The 19854-nt window shown below is 46.4% G+C and overlaps 1 protein-coding gene across 1 annotated transcript in view; it reads right to left on the bottom strand.

The window, feature by feature from the left end:
* Positions 1-6525: 6525 nt before the first annotated feature.
* The window catches only part of EFCAB8 (EF-hand calcium binding domain 8), a 55382-nt gene continuing 42053 nt past the window's right edge, over positions 6526-19854 (bottom strand). Inside the window, exons 22-26 of the mRNA XM_059407684.1 lie at positions 14701-14869; positions 9504-9636; positions 8184-8388; positions 8000-8098; positions 6526-7078 (exon numbers count right to left, since the gene is read on the bottom strand). Coding sequence (XP_059263667.1) covers positions 6668-7078; positions 8000-8098; positions 8184-8388; positions 9504-9636; positions 14701-14869 — 1017 coding nt within the window. The 3' untranslated portion in view covers positions 6526-6667. The remainder of the gene's footprint in view (positions 7079-7999; positions 8099-8183; positions 8389-9503; positions 9637-14700; positions 14870-19854) is intronic.

Genomic DNA, 19854 nt, shown 5'->3' with positions numbered 1-19854 from the left:
GGATTACCAGAGCCAGTGGCCGAGGCCTATGAACCGGAGTAGCTATGCCCCACAGTGGATGTGCAAGCATTCTAGCCTGGGGCTGGACATCAGTGCAGAGGGCCAGAGGGGCGTTGGACAAGTCAAACTCCTCTCTGAGCCTCAGTTTCCTAATCCGTAAATGGAGCCGTCATTTTGCCTGGAAAGCGCTGTTTGGAGGCTCAGAGGTGACTGCAGCCATGGGGCTGTGTTAAGAGGTACAGTGTCCTCAACAAACAGCAGAGGGACGTTGGCAGACACCGTGTCATGGTGGTGTCCCCCACGTCAATTTCCCGCCCTTGTGGGTCCAGCTCTGGTGTGGGTCCAGCGCCATGTCCCTGTTTATTCTCCCTATCTTGATGGAATTCTTTCCAAAAAGGATGTGGTCCTGGAGCATGTGGAGGAATGGTTAAGCCCTTCCACCCTGAGCTGTGGGACCATCCCCCACCTTCGGACGGGATTCTGCTTCCAGTGTGCGCCCCTCTCCCCAGCCTCCTGCTTGTGCCTGCTGTGACAGTAATGGTCACTAGAGCTCACAATGCTTGGGCATCGGGCTCTTTCAGAAACACCTGAGATGATGTGCTGATGAAAAACAGAGGCTACTTGAAAAGGAAAAAACAAAAAACAAAAAATATCAACAGGCTCTGCAGCCAGGCTTCTTCCCCAGATCAAGTCCTAACCCCACCACTAACCAGCAAGACACTTCTCTGTGCCTCAGCTTCCTCATCTAGCGGATTGGGATGGTGTCAGTAGCCAGTAGTGTGAATCATTGTGAGGATGAAAAGCAAAGACTTCAGAACACAAAGCCTTTGAACAGTGCCTGGCACACAGTAAGTGCTCAATAAATGTCAGGCATTGTTACTACTGCAGAGGCGGGCTGGGGGGCTGCTTAGGAGTATGGCTACTTCCTGGCTGTGTGACCTTAGACAATTACCCAACCTCTCTGAGTCCCATAGCTATAAAAGTTAAATGTGGTCGTGCCTGGGGCAAAACTACTACTCAATAAAAAGTGGCCATGCCAGGCCTGTGATAATGTCACTGAATTCCCACAATAGAGGCACATTGTATCCTGCACCTGTGGGAACTGCATTCCAGTGCCATAGTGCTGAACCTCTATTTTGTGGTTCCCTGTCTCTCTAAACAGTGGCCCCACGAACTGACTTCAGACTACAGTTGGCCTTGGGATGGGGGGTTAGTCAGGATAACAGAGTTGAACCTGTCCAAGTGCCAATTGGGATGGATCGGGGGTGGGGGTACTGCGTGGGAAAGGATTTTGGACTCCTGCAGGTTCAGCAAACAAGTGCCTGACCCAGTACTGTCCTCCTCCAAGAGCAAGAGGCAGGAGGAAGGGGGTTCCACACGTGCCACCTGCTTGCCCACCCTTCCCCCCCAAAGGAACAAATAAAATTTAAAGGGCCCAGTGGACTTAAATAATTCTGCATGTCAAGTAGCAGCAGCTGAGGGCGCCTGGGTGGCTCAGTGGGTTAAGTGCCTGCCTTTGGTTCAGGTCCTGATCCCAGGGTCCTGGGATCCAGACCTGTCCAGCGAGGAGCCTGCTTTTCTCTCTCCCTCTGCCAGCCACTCCCCCTGCTTGTGCTCTGTCAAATAAATAAAATCTTAAAAAAAAAAAAAAATAGTAGTCACAACTGAGAGAAGTTGGGAGAAGAAGGCGTTTCTGTCCAGTTCCACAAGCTCCTGTGACTGAGTGCGAAAGGAGAACACTGAGGACAGAAGCGGGGGGGGGGGGGGGGGTCCTTCTTCAACTCCTCAAATCAGAAGCCAGGCATTGGGACTCAGAACCCTGCTGCCCCTTTCGCAAAGGGAAATGACTCATGAGACTGTGTCTCCATCTACCAAGACTTCCCCTCAGCCCGCTCCCCACAAGCCCCACCACTCCAAGGTACCTGCCCCAGCCTAGAGGTCAGGAGGACCAAAAAATGCTTTCTCTCTGAGAAAGTGAGCGACTTGCGACCCCGTGAGCTGGAAATTTTGAACAGCATGGCTGGCGAGGCTCGATGGAACACTCCCTTTCCCGACTTTTGACCTTGCCTGCCTCAAGGAATCTTTTCTGTCTCCAGGGTTCAAGGGATGCCCACCCAAATGCAGCACCCCCAAATCCTGAGCGTCTTGGCCCAGAAGGGACAGGAACCCCCGAAATCCCTTGGTTGGGCCTCAGTACTAACATGGATTACCAGAGCCAGTGGCCGAGGCCTATGAACCGGAGTAGCTATGCCCCACAGTGGATGTGCAAGCATTCTAGCCTGGGGCTGGACATCAGTGCAGAGGGCCAGAGGGGCGTTGGACAAGTCAAACTCCTCTCTGAGCCTCAGTTTCCTAATCTGTAAATGGAGCCGTCATTTTGCCTGGAAAGCGCTGTTTGGAGGCTCAGAGGTGACTGCAGCCATGGGGCTGTGTTAAGAGTCTGGGTAACTCATCATCATCCTGTAGGAGTCTCTGTTTTCTTGTCTGTAACACGGGGATCGATGACCTACTGCCTTGGAACTTTGTAAGAAAATGTGCGTAAAACATCTGGTCAATTAGAAAGTTTCTCGCCCCCTTGTCACATCCCCTTAACGGGCTCCAAGAAGAACCAGAGGTTCTCCATCCACCCTCGTTCACCCCGCCCCCCACAAGCCCATCTCCTCTCCGGAGGAAGGCATCCCCTCCCCCGCACTTCCAGAACGCGGCTGGGCGCTGTGACCAGGCCTTGCTCCACCAGGGGGCGCTCCCTCCCCAGCAGGCGCGCTCTCAGCGCCTTTTGCCTATCAATGGAACACCAGCTTGCCACGGGGAAAATAATCATGGAATTATGAGACACATCCCAATCGCTGAAACCTTTTTAAAATTGTTTAATACAATTTAAAAATTATGTCTGCGAATGGGGGAAATCTGGTGGTTTTTAAAAGCTATTGAAGTAAAAAGGAGAAAAAAAAGTTTTGAAGGAAAAGCAGCCATGAGCTGCCCAGAGCTCTACTCCTGCCCACCTCAGAGGCTCCCCCAGCCAGCTCCTGGCCATCGGGGTCTGCTGGTCTCTGGCCCAGTCCACTATGGTGCCTGCCCCCCTTCCCGCTGTCCTGATCTCCCGAACCACTCCTGCCCCTTCAGTCCATCTCCACGTGGCAGTCAGCGGGAGCTTTTCAAGACACTGGTGAGACTGGATTGCACCTTTCACTGAAATGCCCTCAGGATTCCCAAGAGAAAAAAACCCCTATGTGACCAGCTCCTCAGTCTCTCCCCAAAGCTCCTCCCTCCTCTCTTCACTCTCCTGAGCAGATTCAAAAATGCAGATTCATTCCCACCTGGGGCCTTCTTCCCTGGCTGTTCTCTCTGCTGGAAGACACCCCCCACCACCACCGTCCCACTGGCACTGGTCTGGAAACAGGTCACAAAAGCCAGACACCGCTGTTCAGTCCGAAAGCCCTCGGTGACCCTGGTCCAGTCAGCTACCCTCCCTGGGCCCCAGGCTCCCCGCCACAGTGCCAGACTCGTGTGGGGTATGGTACGTGTCCGGGGAGAGGCCAAACACCTCATTCTGGATCTGCACCCCGTTCCCCAAGCGCAGGACACAGTGAGCCCACAGTGAGCTCAGCCCCCAGAAGACCCAGCCCTGGTCAGGCTCCAAAACAATCAGACTCCTAGCCTGGGCGGTTGCCCTTGACTGACACCACCATCAGCCAGTCCAAGACCGGCCTATCCTTCCCGATGCCGGTGAGAATCCACTCAGCACCGAGTCCTGAAAGAAGCCCCGATACCAGAACCTGCTGGATCCTCAAGGCTTCCTGCCCTCTGCCCCTTCCCAGAAGCCCCTTGGGGCTCACAGACAGGATCTGCAGTCTCCCACTGGGGAGGGACACTCCACAGTCCATCCAGGGCTGGCAAATAGAGAACACAGAGGCGCAGAGGGAAAACCAGGGTGAGATCAATCTCAGAGGACCTCCTGGGGAAGGGAGACTTTGACCTGATGGTCTTGGGTATTTACTGGACAAATAGTTATCCAGCACCTGCTATATGCCAAGTACTACGCCAGGCATGGGAACTGTGAACGAGATGGACACGGTTCTGCTCTGGGGGTGGAGGGAGGAGGCACGGTGGTAAACAGACACACAGGGAAAGACTGTGGTGAGAATAAAGCAGGTGGGGGTAGAGTGTGCGGGGATATCAGGCACGGCAGGGATATTTGAGGAGCGCCATCAAAAGGCAGGGCCATTTGATCCAATAGAGGCCCTTCTCAGGGGAGCAGACAGCGAACACAAAGGTCCTGGCTGGCTCTGAGCTAAAGGCCCCCTCCTCCAGGAAGCAACCTCAGATGGCTCCCTGAGGCTCACGACATCTGCGCACTGCCGCCCGAGCTCTGCCTACCTTTCTCTGGGCCTGCCTCTCTCTCCGTCAGTCGGCCAATGGGGTCATGATTCCTCTGCCCCACCAGGCCCAGGAAAACATTTCTGTTCCACTGGAGATGCATGTCTGTTCCTATGTCAGATTGTTGGCCGTACGTCATTAGGGGCAAACGGGAGGCATGTGCCCTCCTGCTCCTTACAAGGGTGGCTTGGCAGCGGCCCTTGGTCCCAAAGATGGCAACCCAGGGAGGGCCTGGATGTAGCCATCACTGAGGAGGGGCACGGGGAAAAGCAGCAATGGTCACTTGCTCATGGAGTGAGGAAGGCTGCATTCAAAGCTTGGATGCTAAGGTCATGCGCTGTGTGAGGTGGGAGGAGCAAATGAGTGTTTGGGAACTGAGGGTGTGGATGCGTGTGTGTATGAGGTCTACACACCTGTGTGCAAAGACAGGAAAACATGTAGAGGGAAATGCCCCAAGCTGATCTCTGGGAGATGGGATCCAGATGGTTTTTGTTGGCTTTTATGCTTTTCAGTATTTTCTTGATTTTTCTACACTCAGCCTGTGCTACTTTTAGGATCAGAAGGGAGCTAAATATAAGTCGTTTTTTTGGTTGTTTTTTTTTTTAAGGCCATTGATGTAGAGGCAGAGAACAGGCAGAGAAGAGGCTGGTGCCGCTGGGCAGACACCTGGGCTTGGGGAGGTGAGGAGGGGCTCAGGGAGCACAGGTGACCAGGAGACAGAACATTGGGCCACCAGTCCAGCTTCCTCCCTCACCAACTGGGATACTGACCTCCAGTCCCCATCTGGGTTCTAAGCTTCTTCTGACCCTGATGCTCCAGAATGATCTGTCCCCCATTCTATCTAGGGCTTAGGCCAGGAGGGGCTGGTTGTGAGCAGCAGGAAAGACCTGTCCCTAGAGGTGGTAACTCTGGGCCTGGGACTCTGTGTCAGGGGAACCTGCCCGCTGGAGGGGCCGCCAGGGAACTCCCACGGCTGGGGACAAATGTCGACAGTTAGCTGCTGCCCCAGGAGGTGGTGAGATTCCGATGGCAGTTTTCTTCACTTCCTGCAGTGTGCCTGCACCAAAACACGTAGGCAGAGGCAGTAAAATGCTGCTGTGAGGGGGCTGGGGCCTACTGAGGGGAGGGTTCACCAAAAGGCAGAGTCAGATGGAAGATTCCCCTGAGGTTAACCTGTCCTGAGCCCAACATCCAGCCAGATGGCCCCTAAGTCAGGTTCTCAGCTCCTAAAAGACCCTGACTCTCCCTCCAGGTGAGGACTCTACAGAGGCCTTTAAGAAAATCCCCTTGAGGGGGCGCCTGGGTGGCTTAGTTGTTAAGCAACTGTCTTTGGCTCAGGTCATGATCCCAAGGTCCTGGGATCGAGGCCCACATCTGGCTCTCTGCTCAGTTGGGGAGCCTGATTCTCCCTCTGCCTGCTGCTCCCCCTACTTGTGTGCTCTCTGTTAAATAAATAAATAAATAAAATCTTTAAAAAAAGAAAAGAAAAGAAAATGAAATGAAAATCCCCTGAGGCCTGGTAATCACTACATCCCTCCCCCCCTGCTACCCTCACCTCCCCACGGGCCTTCCTCCACCCCCGGGCAGAGGCCTTGGCCATGTCACTGCTTTTACCACCGCACAATCCACGCTGAGTTCTCCACCCCAGACACTGCCCAGAGCAGCACACAAGAGAAGGATCAAGGGGCTTTGGCTCAGAAAAATCTGGATCCAAAGCAGCAGTGAGAGCCAGGCCGAGGTGCACTCCACCATGCTTTGGGGACCCCCTTGCAGGAGAGGCAGAACCGTTTGTAAATGTGGAGTTCCCTATGGCGAGTGCCTGACGGCTGAGGAGGACAGACACACAGCTGCCACGGCCTCCCAAGGGCTGCTGGACCTCACTCTAGCCATGAGGCCGAACCAAGTATCAGAAGCAGACAGCTTACCCCAGCAGCATGACCTACCCGCAGCACCACCAGGGAGCCTCTGAGGCCCCGGCCCTATGCTTTGCCTGCCAGAAGGCTGCGCCAGGTGTCCTGGGCAAGGGAACTCTCCTCTGCATCCATCCAGGGCCTTGTCAGGCAGAACACAGACACACTAAGAGGGCAAGAGACACACAGCCCAGCCTCCTGGCCTATGGGACTCCAATATCTGCAAATATTTATTTTCTTCTCCAGGACTCTGGTGAAGGAGGAGGTCAATAGGAAAAGATCTCTACCTCTGGGTCTGGCAGGGGTAATAAGCCAGGGACAGACAGGATGCCCGTGGGCCTGAGCCTTGTGCTGGGGGGCTGGAGAAAGGGTGGGCCACCTTAGAACTGGATGTGGTACCTCTTCTTCATGGAGGAACGAAGGGTGGTCTTGAGAGGTCTTGAGAGCAGTTCGATGGATGAGGCAACAGGCATGGGAGTCACCGACCTCTGCATGACATACCTGTTTGCCTGGGACAGGACCAAGGGAGAGGACAGGAGGTAGGGGGAGCTGGACAAGGCCAACTCCAGGAAGTCAGAGCCTGAGGCCGTCACGGAGAGGGTGGCGCTGGGGGAGAGGGAGGTGGCAGAAGAGCTGGTGTTCTTATCAGGATCCGGGTCCTTGTGGCTGCAGGGGGCCGCCAGGTGCATGTGCGGGCCCTGGTGCTCGAGAATGTCATGCAGCCCGAGGTCAGGTGTGTGGGTGGGCGACAGGTTGTTGAAGTGCAGGCTTTGGTAGATCTGAGGTGAAATCTGAGGGGGCAAGAGAGCAGGGGAGTTTGGGGAATTCACCCAGGATCAAGAACAGGCTCCCAGGAAGGATGGGCCCTGGGGTCTTCCTGGACAAAAGAAGTTTCCAGAGTACCGTGGTTTTCATGGAGAACCACACCCTGCTGGCACTGCAAGCCCACCATGGGCCAGGCCTGGCACCTGGCCCTTCTCCTGGGGTCGGCAACCACGCTTCGTGCTCAGCTCAGGACTATCCTCATCTCGGAATGAGACCTCTGGACTCAAGATGGACTTGAGTGGGGCCCTCACCTCTCCTGTCAGCACACCCCAGGCTGCGCTTGGAGGCCCATCTCTAGAAGGCAGGAATGCTGAACAGCCTCCCTCGGCACTGCCCTCTCCCCGCCCAGGCCAGAGGGCTTCTCTCCCTTCAAGTGCCCACCACAAAGTGGGGAAGCTGCATGGCAGACGCCTCTGGGAGAGGCTGCAGTCTGCCCGAGAGAGGGAGGATGGGGTTCAGAGCTGCCCTGCAAAACCCCCAGCCTCCTTTTCCTTTCCCCCAGCAGAGCACCCTGCCATTCCCTCCATCCTTTACCCAGCACAAAGAGACCCTCCCCCATGTCTGCTCTAGAGTGGCCCATGGTGTGGCGGTAGACAAGTAACCAGAGGAATAGCCAGACTCTGGGAAATTCTTGGAAGTTTAGCAAAAGTACCAGGCCCGAGGAGAATCTCCTCCCCTAGGCCTGATGAGCTGTGTCCTCAGAGACAAAATCGGTGTCCGTGGCCTCACCCAGGGCCTCTGCAGCCAGACCAGCCTCACCCCAGAGCTGCCCATGGCCCTGCCCTGGCCTTGAGGGCCTGGTGGACAGGAGGGTGGAAGGTGGCTGCTGCTGCTGGCGGAGGCCGCCAGCACCAGCATCTCAGGGAGCGAGCCCTGCCCTGTGTCACCTGGTGCTTCATCCAGCCGTACTGCACTTCAGTGGACAGGAGTCGGGGGCTCCGGGACCGAGCCTTGGGCTTGTACGCTGCTCCCACAACTTTGCTTATCTGCGGGAGCCATGGACAAGAGTGAAGCCTCGGGGCTGGCCGTGGCGGGCCCCTCTGTGCCCCTGGGTCCCCCACGCAGCCTCACCTGCTTGCCCTTGGACTCCCACTTGAGCCAGCTGCGTTCGATGTCTTCCAGGGAGCGCTCTCTGGCCCATGGGGACGTCTGGGTGATCTTCTGCAGCTTAGCCCACGCCTCAGCCTCTCTGGTGGCCTTCCCATTCAGGAGAGCCATGAGAGCCACCTGTTCCCGCCGCTGGTATACTAGGGCCTCGGCCAGAGCCCTCTCCTCCCTGATGGAAAGGATTTTCCTTCATAAGACACCCTTATGCCACAAGGCGGGCCAGGCTTCCCTCGGAGCCCAAGAGAATTTCTCCCTCCTGGGCTCGATCCTCTCCCAACCTTCTTATCCCTCCCCCAAGGCCGTACCGCTCAGGTCCATCATTAAACAGTGTCCAGGCAACGTTAGCAAAGCCCAGATTAAACCAACCCCTGACAAGTCCTGCGACCTTTCCTACCACCCTGTGCTGTCCCCGATGGAGGCCTGATACCCCATCTTGACTTTACCTGGACCTCGCCTTGTGAAATAGTTAAACACCCTCTCCCTCCCAGGAAAACCCTGCCCCTGCCTTGTTTGCTGACCCCACATGGGACGTATGCCTTGACGAGAGGGGAGGAGCAACAAAGACATATGGGTGCCTGGAAAACTACTTACGTAACAAAACCCAACTCCAAGAATCTCTTCTCCTAGGAAGAATTTTTGCTTGATCCACCCCATGAGGTGACTGTCCTCTGAGCCATTCCTGTTCTTAACAGTCCCCTCACTTACCACATAAAATAGCAGCCATGAATTTGCATGTCCATCTCCCCAGAGAACTAGGAGTTCTCTGAGGCAGAACCTATGTCTGGATTGCTTTGGATTTCTAGAAGCCAGCACAGAGTCTGGCACTCAGCAGGACCACAATAAATATTTTTTTGAATGACCCCAAATTATCTGAGACTTGGTTAGGATTAAGAGTGGAACATGGATGCAGGAGGAACCTGGAGAGGAAAGCAGCAGCAAGCAGCAGCCTGACCCCCCACCACAAATCAGGGCCTCTAGCCACGTAGAAATGGCCTCAGCAAGGAAGCCAGCCCCGACTAATCAGGACCTGACTCCGGGGCTGGGGCCCATCGAAGAGCTTGCCTTTTTATATTTTCTGCTGGTTTGTACTAAACTTTCAGCTGAGATGGGCTCCTAGGTCACAGCTGCCACCTGTACAGTCAGATTGCCTGCGGGTCCCAAGTCTCTGGCCCTCCCCAAAGGTGCCCACACTACCAGACCCAGACGAGGCTGCCCAGGACCTGGGAAGGCTCCCAGCATCCTCCTCATTGGGCCAGCAGGACCAGGTGGGCTGTGATAACTCACTCCAGCTCTGGACGGAAGGCCTTCTGGGCAGCTTCTGCAGAGCCAGCCTCCTCCTCCAAGCTTTTTCTCATTTCAAGATCACCAACCATCTGAATATCCTGCAGCCTTTTCCAAACACTCAGGCCAAACGTCCCTGTGATTTAACCAGATGTGGCTCAATAACAAGAACTAGTCTACCTCCCTCTCCTCTGATCCTTCTGCCCTTTACCCTCCACCTTCAAGAGTCATCTAGCAAACCCTTACCCCTGGCCTGCACTTCATCGTGCTTACCACAACCAGGCATTATGCTGGCTACTCAAAAAAATACCTGAAGGAATGAGACACTAGCCCTAGAATATACTTGGAGCATAGGCCAAAGCATCCAGCCCCACATGTAGGCTGAGATGGAAAGAGCACTATGGCAATGACCATGACCCTCAGTTGGGCTTACGTGGTTCATGTATCAAGTAACAATGGCACAGAATGACCAGGCATCCATCAGATGTGAGGTGGGGGTGGAACTGGGGAGGAACAGGGCTGGAGGAGAAAGAAGGTAGTAAGAACAGAAAAACATCAGTCCCACTTTGGGGCAGGGCATAGCTAGTAGTAAGTCATTCTCCTGCTGCAGAATTTTTTAAAAATTAAAAAATATATATAGTCAGAAATCCTATTTTAAGAAGTTATCACAGATCAGTAGAAGTGAAAAAGAGTAGATGAACTAAAGTACAGAAAGGGAAGAGTCCTTCCAAGAAGAACTGAAATTGCAGGCTGCTTCTTCCCTGGGAGTATTTTCTGAGTCTGGGCATAGGCTGAGGGAGAATCAGGGTCTGCTTCAACAAAGGAAGTTTCTGGAAGGAAAAGAAACCATCCGGGCTTCTGAGCAGGATGGATCAAGTCTAGTGGAATTCCACATGCATTGCTGCGTCTTCCACAGGATATTTGCTGAGCCCTGGGGGAGCTGAGGGCCTGGAAGTTGGGCTAGACAGAATGAGGTTGTTGGGAGACAAAAGTCTCACTAGTAGAAGAAGACTTTAACAAACACAAACAGACTTCACTCATGAGACAAACTTCACAATGGAAGACAGAAGCAAACAGTCTAATGAAAGCTGCAGCCCAGACCCAGCCCATTCGGCTCCTGATTGTAGTGAGAGGAACAGCCCTATAGAGAGGAACTAGCACACACACTGGAGGAAAAGCATACCAATTTCAGTCTCTGTGGTGCTTTTATACAAAGTCCAGAAAAGTATTGGGTTTCATTTTGGATTTGGTTTTAGTTTGGGTTTTGGTTTTGGTGGTGGGAGGTGTTGTTTTTGTTTTGGAGGTTTTGGAAGGGTGGATTTTTTAATGCATATAACATGTAAAAAGACAGGAAAAGTATAATCAATAATAAAAGGAAGAAATAGGCATTAGAATCAGACCCACAGATAATTCTGATGTTGGAGCTATCAGATAAAACTTTAAAATAACGATTGTAAATACTTAAATAAAATAACAGAAAATATGAACAAAGTGAAGGAAAAGAAGGAGAATTTCTATAAAGAATTGGATTCTATAGGAAAGAAACAAATGTATATTTGAGAACTAAAAAACATACAAAATGAAGAAATAACTGAATGGACTTAATAGCAGGCTGCATACAGAAGACAGAATTAATGAATTGGAAGGCAGGTCAGCAGAAAATATACAAAAAATAACTAGAATGCAGAAATTGAAAAAAAATAAAACAAACAAAAAAAGAAAAACAGAGAGAACAGAACAGAGTATGAGAGATAAATGGGGCACAATCAAATGTTCTAATATACATGTAACTGGAACCCCACAATAGGAGAAGAGAGGATAGGCAAAGAAGTGCTGAAGAGATAATATTTAACAATTTTTTAAAACTGATTAAAAATAGCAACCCACAGGTTGAAAAAGATCCGTGAACTCTGAGCAGGATGAACACTAATAAAGCCACACTTAGGCATATCATAGTCAAACTGCTGAAAGCCAAAAGTAGTCAGAGAAAAAAGAAAAATTACCTTCAAAGTATCAACTTATGGGGCATCTGGGTGGCTCAGTTGGTCAAACAACAGATTCTGTTTGAGCTCAGGTCATGATCTCAAGGTCAAGAGATCAAACCCCATGTTGGAGTCTGCCTAAATGGATTCTGCTTAAGATTCTCTCCCTCTCCCTCTGCCCCTCTCCACCCAACCCAATTCACATACTCTCTCTCTCAAAAAAAGAAAAAGAAAGAATCAACTTACAACTGACTTTTCAAAAGAAAATATAGAAACCATAGATGATAGAAAAAACTTTTTTTAAAGTACTGAAAGGAAATAAAACTCCACTGAGAATTCTATGCCCAGTAAAATAGTCTTAACATTTTAAGGCAAAATAAAGATGTTTTCAGATGAGAAAAATCTTAAAGAACTAATCACTAGCAGGGATGCCTGGGTAGCTGGTTAAGGGACCAACGTTTTTTAAGATTTTATTTATTTATTTGAGAGAGAGAGAGAGCATGAGTGAGAGAAGGAGCAGTGGGAGGAAGAAAGTAAGATTCTTGCGGAAGAAGTGATATCAGTTTGGGGTGCCTGAGTGGCTCAGTAGGTTAGTGTCTACTTCAGCTCAAGTCATGATCCCAGGGTCCTGGGATCAAGCCCCACATGGGGTTCCCTATTCTGCCTCTCTGTCTGCCTGCTCTCCCTGCTTGTACTTTCTCTTTTTTCTCTCTGTCAAATAAATAAATAAGTCTTGAAAAAACAAAAAGAAGTGGTATGAGGTCAAGAGTGCATATTATAATCTCTAGAGTAACTGATAATGAATATTATAAAAATATACAATTAAAGAGCTAATAAAGGAATAAAACAAGATAATCGTTTTAAATACTTGACTAATCCAAGAGAAGGCAGAAAAGGAATAATAAAGGAGTGAAGAACAGAAAACAAGTATTAAGACAATAGACTTAAACCATATAACTAATTTCTTTACTATTTGAATGGACTAAATATCCAATTAAAAGGCAAATATTGTCAGGATGAAAAAAATAGGTCTTAATATAATGATCTTCAAAAGAGGTACATTTTTTTAAAATTTTATTTATTTATTGAGAAAGAGAGAGAGAGAGGATGAGAAGAGAGAGGTCATCAGGAGAAGAAGACTCCATGCTGAGCAGGAAGCCTGATGTGGGACTTGATCCCGGGACTCTAGGATCATGACCTGAGCCAAAGGCAGTTGCTTAACCAACTGAGCCACCCAGGTGTCCCAAAAGAGGCATATTTAAGTATAAGCACAGAGATAGGATGAAAAGTCATGCAGGCAAGGGGTAATTGCAATACAATTATAAGATGAATTAAATGCTGAGGTTAAGGTTGACCCCGTGGTAACTACAGTTAACAATACTATATTGCACACTTGAAATTTGCTAAGAGAGTAGATATTAAGTGTTTTCACCACCAAAAAAAAAATAGTAACTATGTGAGGTGTAGATGTATTAATTATCTTGATTGTGGTAATCATTTCATAATGTTCCCATATACCAAATCATCATGTTGTACACTTAAAATGTCAGCTTACTCAGTCTTTTTTTTTTTTTTTTTTTTTGGTTTCTATTGCTATGTCTTCATAGTCACTAATCTTTTCTTCTGTAGTATCTAATCTGCTCTTAATCCTATCCACTGTCTTTTTATCTCAGACATTGTCACTTTTAATTTTTAAATTCAATTTGTGTCTTTTTACATATTCCAGCTTCTCTTTAATATGCTGTTTTCTTCTAATTTTGTAACACATGAAACATATTCATAATATTTATATATATTATATATTATGTTACATCTATGTATACTATATTATATATAATTTATAATATTACAAATGTATTTGTATATGTTATATATAATTTATACTACCTTTGTATTATATTATGCATAATATTTATTATCTATGTATATTTATTTATTATAAATTATACCTCAGAAATTATTATTCTTTGCTGCCTGCTGTCTAATGCCTGGAAACTGTTATATATGTATTTTGTTCATGCTTTTAGTCATTTAAAGTGGGAATGTAAATCCAGTCCCTGTTACTCTGTCATGTTTGGAACCAACAGCAATGATAGGCAATAGAAACAGACCCAGAAGTGAAAGATATACTGGAATTAATCAGACTTTAAAATAACTTCTAAAATGTTCAAGAATATAAAGAAGAAGATGAGGAATTTCATCATAGAGCAGCAATAAATTTAAAATAGTCAAAAAGTTTTTACACATATAAGAGCTGAAAAGGCAAGGAAACTGAAGTAAACTAATTCTAAAAGGAATAAACCTTTGGTAAGAGACAAGAGACCAAAGCTGCTTTCAATCCTGGCAGAGTAATGACAGGAAGATGAGCCCTCTGTGGAGGAGGAGAAACCAGATGAGTCCTTTTGAAATTTTGCCAGCCTCGCACAACATAAGAGATTATAACCCAGGATGTTTCAGCCACAGGGCGAGTATGCAGCTACCCACCGACTCTTTCCCTCAGGCCTTTGCAGGGTATATGGTGGCCATACAATGAAAGCTGGGGGCTGTGCAGAAGAGCTGAGAGATAGACCATGCATGTAGAAAGCTTAAGAAGCATAAGATGCAGGGCACTTGGGTGGCTCAGTAGGTTGGTCCTCCACCTTTGGCTCGGTTCATGATCTTAGTATCCTGTGATCAGGCCCTGCACCGGGCTTTCTGATCAGCAGGGAGCCTGCTTACCCCTCTCTCTCTCTCTGCCTACTTGTGAACTCTGTCTGTCGAATAAATAATTTTTTTTTTAAAAAGAAAGCATTCTTTATGTGATAGCTAAATAGGTATATATTTACTTTCTGAAAATTCACAAGCTGAACCCTTTTGGTTTGTGCTTTTCTTTATGTATGTTATATCTTAACAAGTAAGTTTATTTTTAAAAAGAGAAAGGAATGTGCCTTCTCAGATATATGCTTTGCAAAAATATACACGGGCAAATAATTTGGGGTGGGTGGGTGGGTGTGTGGATGGACAGTTGATGGGTGGATGGACAGTTGATGGATGAATGGACAGACTGCTGAATGGACAACTGGAAAGTCTCACATCCTATGATACTGTCTGGGCAGAGCCAGCTGCTGTAGTTTGAAACCCCACCCCACAGGATATAAGTTTTATGCTAGCTCAGGTTCTAACAGGGACAGGGCCATGATGGGCCATGTGGCATGGCTGAGCTTCAGTAGGACCCATACCAATGGTGTCACCGGAGAGTTTCCAAGCCTTGACGTCACCGTCCTGGCCACCACTGACAACCAGCTGGAAGCTATCCACATACAGGATGTCGGCCACACTATCCAAATGGCCCTTCCAGGCATTCAGAAGCTTGGGGGGAACCAGGGAAATGGTCTGGCCAGCCACAACCTACGGGGGACAGTACAGGAGAACTACTTATACTGGAGGCAGTAGAGCACTCTGGAAGGATCCTAGGACACAGTCCCCTGGCCCATGTCCCAAGGTTCTAGTTCTAGACATGTTCCCACATTAACTTAGGTAAGTCCTGGCACTTCTCTGGGCCTCATTGGTCCTTTTGGTAAATATCATAAAAAAGCATTTGCATATTACTATGTTGCTTACCAGCTGCATTTACAGATCATTCCATTTGAACATTATAACAACCTTACAGGATGTGTGAGTCTCACCATTTCACAGAGGAGAGAAATGAGCCCACAGCCACATAGCTAGAAAGTGGTGAGGCTCGGACAAGAACCCAGTCTTCTTCTAAAATTATTCAGAGGGGCACTGGGAATAGAACAGGGTGCGCAAGGGAGTGTTGGATCACATTACACTATGAAAGAATGAACTCTACTTAACTGGGAAATAAGTAAAAATAACCAAGACTGTCCTAAATAAAACAATATTGAAGGGGGATATATTTTTACCATGTTTGAATATGTTAAGTCACAACATAAAAACTTGAAACAGAACAATGGGAGATGATAGAAAGCTCAGAAACCAACATACATTTATATAAAATATCTATATGTGAGAGTGCCAGGAAAATTTGTGGTAATGGAGAGCAGGACCCATAAGCAGTGATGGAATACCGGGTAAACTATGAAGAGAAACTTCAATCACTGTTGTGTTTCTTATGACTAAAGAAACCCCTGAGCGCCTGGCTGGTTCAGCTGGCGGACCTTGCAACTCTTGATCTTAGGGTTGGGAGTTTGAGCCCCATGTTGGGCCTGGAGCCTACTTGAATAAACATTTTTTTGAAATGTAAAAAAACAACTAAAGAAACACTAAAAGGGCCATAGAATTCTTTTTAATGAGACTTCAAAATATCTAAAAGAAAACATGAGTGAGTATTTAGCTTATCTCTGATTAAGAAAGTGATTGACAATGGGAAATACCACATTGGGAAGAAAAACTGACTTGAGCCTCCAGAAATTGTCATTTTAAAATTGTCATAAATAAAATTAAAAGGTAAATGACCAACCAGGGGGAAATACTGGCAATATATATGACAGATAATAAGTTAATATTTTAGTAAGTTTAAAAATTATTATAGAAAAAAATGATTATGGATCATTTACAAAAGATGGTTACCACAATAGAAGAATGGACAGAGGACATGAAGAGACAATTCACAAAACTATGCATGGTCAATAAAATAAGATGTCAATATCACTAATAAGCAAAGATATCTTCATTAAAATCAAAGGAAATGGGTGCTTGGGTGGCTCAGTCAATTAAGCAGCTGGCGGCTCAGGTCAAGATCCCATGGTCCTGGGATCAAGTCCCAAATCCAGCTCCCTGCTCAGTGGAGAGCCTGCTTCTCCCTCTTACTCTGCCTGCTGCTCTGCCTACTTGTGCTTTCTCTCTCTCTGTATCTCTCTGTCAAATAAATAAACAAAATCTTTTTTTTAAATAATAAATAAATAAATAAAATCAAAGGAAACCATTTACATCTAAAAATCAGCCAAAAGTTGTTTTTTTCACTTCAAACATTTATTTATTTAATGCCTTCTATAAGCAAGGCACTCTATCGACCCAAGGAACCCTCACTCAGATGAATACCACTAATAATAAATATTTCTTGCTGGCAAGGATAAAGCAAAATATTAGAAGTACAAAACTCTATAAACTTTCTGGAGTGCAGTTTGCAGTACATAGTAAAGGCTTTGGAAAGATTTATGTTGTTTCAGATACTATTTCCATGAGATAAACTACCAGATGTGCAGGTAAACAACTACGAACAACAAAAAGATTTGTGAAAAAGAAAAATTGCTCAATCATTTTTATAGCTTTTAAATACAGTCTTATTGAAATATAATTCACACACAATTTACCCATTTAAAGGGCTTGCTTTGGCGGTTTTTAGTATATTCACAGAGTTTGCAACCACCGTTACGATAAATTTTAGGTCATTTCATCGTCCCACACTTGATGTAAGTGGAATCAGACAGTATGTGGTCTTTTGTGACTAGCTTCTTTCACTTAGCATGTTTTCAAGTCATGTGGTATTTTAGTGTGTATCAGTACTTCATTCCTTTCCTTATGCATTCATCCATTGTGGACATGTGGGCTGTTTTCACTTCTTGGCTATTACAACTAATGCTGCTATAAACACCCATATATAAGATTTTGTGCAGAAACGACTTCATTTCTCTTGGGTGTATTGCTGGGTCCTATGGTAACTCCACGTTTAACTTTCTGAAAAACTGTTAAACTGTTTTCCAAAGTGGCTATATTGCCTTATGTTCTTACCAGCAGTGTTTGGGAGTTCCAATTTATCTTTTATTATCTATATTATTATCTACACCCAACTCTTCTTATCCACAGCCATCCTAATGAGTGGGAAGTGGGATCGCATTATTGTTTTGATAGGAATTTCCCTACTTCCTAATGATGCTCAGCATCATTTCATATACTTATTGGTGATTTGTATCTCCTTGAAGAAATGTCTAGTAGATCCTTTGCCCATTTTTAATTGGGTTAATTGTCTTTTTATTGTCAATGTGAAGGAATTCTTTGAATAGTCTGGATACTAGTTTCTTATAATATAGATGATTTGCAAATATTTTTCTTCTATTCTATATGTCACCTTTTCCCTTTCTTTTTTTTTTTTAAAAAAAGATTTTATTTATTTATTTGACAGACAGAGATCACAAGTAGGCAGAAAGGCAGGCCGAGAAAGGAGGAAGCAGGCTCCCTGCTGAGCAGAGAACCTGATGCAGGACTCGATCCCAGGACCCTGGGATCATGACCCGAGCTGAAGGCAGAGGCTTTAACCCACTGAGCCACCCAGGCGCCCCACCTTTTCCCTTTCTTAACAGTGTCTTTTGCAGGCTGAAAGTTTTTAAATTTGACAAAATTCACTTTATTTGTTCCTTTTGTTGCTTGTGATTCTGTGTCATATTTAAGAAATATTGTCTAACCCAGAGTCGTGCAGATTTCTCTCTATGCTTTCTTCTAAGAGTCTTATAATTTTAACTCTTCCATTTAGGTCCATGACCACTGAAGTTAATTTTTCCATATGTTGTGAAGTATGTTCTTCTCTGTTAGATGTTCATTCTTCTGATGTGGATATCCAGTCTTCCCAGCACCATTTGTTTAAAAAGACTATTCTTTCCTCCATTTGATCATTTTGGCACCTTTGCCAAAAATCAATTGACTATGAGTTTATTTTTCCCTTTTAATTCTATTTCATTGGCATATATGTCTACCCTAATGCTAGTACCACACTATTTTCACTGCAGCTTCAGAGTAAGTTTTGAAGTTGCGAAGTGTGACTTTTCCAACTCTGTTCATTCTCAAGATTTTTGAACTATTCTAGGTCACTTGTATTTCCATCTGAAAAAATTCATATTCATTCATTCATTCATTCATTTTTTTAATTTTACATTTTTAATTTTTTAAAAATCTTTATAAACATATAATGTATTTTTATCCCCAGGGGTACAGGTCTGTGAATCGCCAGGTTTACATACTTCACAGCACTCACCATAGCACATACCCTCCCCAATGTCCATAACCACACCCCCCTCTCCCACACTCTCAGTTTGTTTTGTGAGATTAAGAGACTTCTGGTTTGTCTCCCTCCCAATCCCATCTTGTTTCATTCATTCTTCTCCTACCCCCTTAACCCCCCATGTTGCATCTCCACTGCCTCATATCAGGGAGATCATATGATAGTTGTCTTTCTCCAATTGACTTATTTCGCTAAGCATGATACCTTCTAGTTCCATCCACGTCGTCACAAATGGCAAGATTTCAGTTCTTTTGATGGCTGCATAGTATTCCATTGTGTATATATACCACATCTTCTTTACCCATTCATCTGTTGATGGACATCTAGGTTCTTTCCATAGTTTGGCTATTGTAGACACTGCTGCTATAAACATTCAGGTGCACGTGCCCCTTCGGATCACTACATTTGTATCTTTAGGGTAAATACCCAGTAGTGCAATTGCTTGGTCATAAGGTAGCTCTATTTTCAACTTTCTGAAGAACCTCCATGCTGTTTTCCAGAGTGGTTGCACCAACTTGCATTCCCACCAGCAGTGTAGGAGGGTTCCCCTTTCTCCACATCCTCGCCAGCATCTGTCATTTCCTGACTTGTTAATTTTAGCCATTCTGACTGGTGTGAGGTGGTATCTCATTGTGGTTTTGATTTGTATTTCCGTGATGCTGAGTGATGTGGTACACTTTTTCATGTGTCTGTTGGCCATCTGGATGTCTTCTTTGCAGAAATGTCTGTTCATGTCTTCTGCCCATTTCTTGATTGGATTATTTGTTTTTTGGGTGTTGAGTTTGCTGAGTTCATTATAGATTTTGGACACTAGCCCTTTATCTGATACGTCGTTTGCAAATATCTTCTCCCATTCTGTCAGTTGTCTTTTGGTTTTGTTAACTGTTTCCTTTGCTGTGCAAAAGCTTTTGGTCTTGATGAAATCCCAATAGTTCATTTTTGTACTTGCTTCCCTTGCCTTTGGCAATGTTCCTAGGAAGATGTTGCTGCAGCTGAGGTTGAAGAGGTTGCTGCCTGTGTTCTCCTCAAGGATTTTGATGGATTCCTTTCTCACATTGAGGTCTTTTATCCATTTTGAGTCTATTTTTGTGTGTGGTGTAAGGAAATGGTCCAATTTCATTTTTCTGCATGTGGCTGTTCAATTTTCCCAACACCATTTATTGAAGAGGCTGTCTTTTTTCCATTGGACATTATTTCCTGCTTTGTTGAAGATTAGTTGACCATAGAGTTGAGAGTCTATTTCTGGGCTCTTTATTCTGTTCCATTGATCTATGTGTCTGTTTTTGTACCAGTACCGTGCTATCTTGATTATGACAGCTTTGTAATAGAGCTTGAAGTCTGGAATTGTGATGCCACCAACTTTGGCTTTCTTTTT

This window comes from Mustela nigripes, chromosome 7, assembly GCF_022355385.1.
Source record: "Mustela nigripes isolate SB6536 chromosome 7, MUSNIG.SB6536, whole genome shotgun sequence".
NCBI classification, from domain to species: Eukaryota; Metazoa; Chordata; class Mammalia; order Carnivora; family Mustelidae; genus Mustela; species Mustela nigripes.
This window is presented reverse-complemented; position numbering and strand designations above follow the sequence as displayed.